General features: G+C 40.8%; 1 protein-coding gene across 1 annotated transcript in view; it reads left to right on the top strand.

Annotated features, from left to right (window-relative positions):
• The window catches only part of shf (WNT inhibitory factor 1), a 24,789-nt gene that overhangs the window by 6,984 nt on the left and 15,318 nt on the right, over nucleotides 1–2,487 (top strand). The window contains exons 2-3 of the mRNA XM_018505622.1: nucleotides 653–829; nucleotides 1,089–1,331. Of these exons, the coding sequence (XP_018361124.1) occupies nucleotides 653–829; nucleotides 1,089–1,331 (420 nt within the window). The remainder of the gene's footprint in view (nucleotides 1–652; nucleotides 830–1,088; nucleotides 1,332–2,487) is intronic.

Here is a 2,487-nt window from a genome sequence, read left to right as displayed (position 1 = left end):
TGGCAAAGCAGATTCCGAATACATTGTGCACGCAGCCTTAACTCGCGGCGCGTCGCTCTCGCTCCTCGGTGCTCCCCGGCGTGCCCCGGGACCCGGGTCCGTCTGCGAGATCTCTATCTCGCTTCACGAGAGAGGTTTCGCTACTCGCTCCGCGTGCCCCGACTCTCATTGAGAGTCAGTCAGTCAGTCAGTCAGTCCGCCGGAGCGACGTGGTTCGCGCGGATCGTTACACATTGCGCGCCGTTCGCAAGCGAGAGAGGAAAGTTCGCGCGCCTCTCTCATTCCCTTTTTCATCCCTTTTTCACCCGCTTTCTTTCTCTCCTTCTCGCTCTTTCTCTTTCTGTTTTACCGATCGAGGAGGTAGACAACCGTGCGTTGAAATCACCGCGGGATCTCCGCCGCGCGGAGGAGACGCGCGTCGCGCGACTGTGTCCCGTGCGCGCGCCCCGTGAAATCTCAAATCCTCCGATTTCACGCGTCGGATCGCCAACGGCACGCCGCACGCACGCCGGCACGTTGTATTATATAGGGAGGCCGAGGCAGCCAGGAACGTTTTACGTTGCTCGTTAACTGCCAGTGCACGCACGGCGGTTGCCGGGGAAGGTCGAAGGGACGGGGTTCCTCACACCGGTGTGCGTGTAATACTTGGTAGCGACGGCGACGGCAACGTCCGCCCTGGCCGCGGCGGCGACGTTGGCCCTGGCTCTTCTCCTGGACGTCGCCGGCGTGGCCCTCGCTCGGCACCAGCATCGCTCCGGGAATCCCGGCCACAAACCGTCCGGTGACATCTCCCTCTGGATCGATCAGCAGCAAATTAAGATGTTCAGCGGTACAGTTTACAGATGTTGAGTCTCAATCCTCTCGCAAGTCGGATTTCTTATTTTCTTCCCCCTCTAGCTAATTCATATATGACCCCCTTTCTTCGTATCATCGCTGCTCCAGCGATCCTCCATTTGAGATATTACCTTTGATAAGTTCGATGCAGAAATCGTTAAATAAATAAATAAAAAAGAGAGAAATCCAATTAGAAATTAACATTAATGTAAAACATTAATGTAAAACTGAAACTATTTTTGGCTAATATACAGGGCTTGCAATGGAAATATACGCGATTGCGGAGGGCCGAGTACTCGCTTATCTTTTGGATCCCGAATTTGAAAATAAACTGCCGATTATCCCAAGCGAGGTGTCACACGTGAATTTCACGTGGAAGTCAGGAGTAAAAAAATACTATTACAATTTTTTTCGTTTAAAATCGTACGACGAGAGCATCTTGAAAACTCCATCGATCACGATCAAAAAGCAAGGACGAGTGCCTAAGAGACCGAAAGGTAAAGATTTATTGTCAGTATCTTAAATATATCGTTTCCTTACGTCAAAAGTGACACAACTAAAAAAAACGTAATTTTGAGTTGTTACTATCTTGGCGAAAAAAATAAAAATTGGAATGTAAGTCGAATACAAGGGGAGAGTATAACAGAAGCGTAAACGAACTTTGTAGAAAGCGAAAATGGAAACAACGAAATGTAAAAAAACCATAAAGTCGTTATTTCAATTTTTGCCTCCTAGAAATTTCATTTACTCTTTTATTACTGTTCCCTTCTTATTTGAATTACGCTCCGATTTTATTTTTGCCAGAGTATGATGTTTTATCGTCGACACACTACCGTGTCTCCAGATAAATTAGGTAAATGTTCCCTATCAATCATTAAAACTCATAGCAAAACTCACTACTGTGCATTTGTGCACATTAAAGCCCATTGTACAGTGACTTAATCTGATTGTGAGTGTAAAAATGGAAATTTCGAATTATAAAATACATAAAAATTAAATGAATAGATGGGTAAAAAAAACGAACAGAGGAAAGATTTTAATTTAAACTAGTATATTATCTCATATTTATTCACAATTGACTAGTATTCGATGTTATAAAAAATCTATCTACTCATTTAATTTTTGTATTTGCAATATCGAGCGTCTTTTCTTATTTTATACATAAATATTTTATCTAACAGCACAATAAAATATATTGAGGAGTATATTTCACGGTTTCTGTATTTATAACATATTTTTACGTCAATTCGTTACGGTAGCTGTGATCTGCGCACTGAATGCATTATTCGAATTCGCTTAACTTAATTTCATAAAAAATCGTCAAAAGATTATAATTAAAAAAAGATGAATTTTTAAGGGTTGTAAAACAAAAATAACAAAATTGACATTTGATCATGTTAACAATATATTCTTTTTGTTGATATTTTGTGACTAGTCAATAATTTTCTGTCAAACTGAATGAAAAATAGTTTTTTCCCTTTTATGGGAAACTTAATCTTTTAAGTTGTGTCACTTTTAAAATAAAGGCGTAATATTTAAACTATTTAATTAATGTGCGAAGAAACTATGTTCTATAAAATAAACGTTTCTCGCATTTTTATGAGAACTCGTGGTTTAACTCGGGTTAAAAAATATTTATATATATATATATAT

Source organism: Trachymyrmex cornetzi, unplaced genomic scaffold (assembly GCF_001594075.2).
Source record: "Trachymyrmex cornetzi isolate Tcor2-1 unplaced genomic scaffold, Tcor1.1 scaffold1061, whole genome shotgun sequence".
Taxonomy (NCBI): Eukaryota; Metazoa; Arthropoda; class Insecta; order Hymenoptera; family Formicidae; genus Trachymyrmex; species Trachymyrmex cornetzi.
Note: the sequence above shows the minus strand (reverse complement) of the source record. Positions and strands in the feature narration are given on the sequence as shown.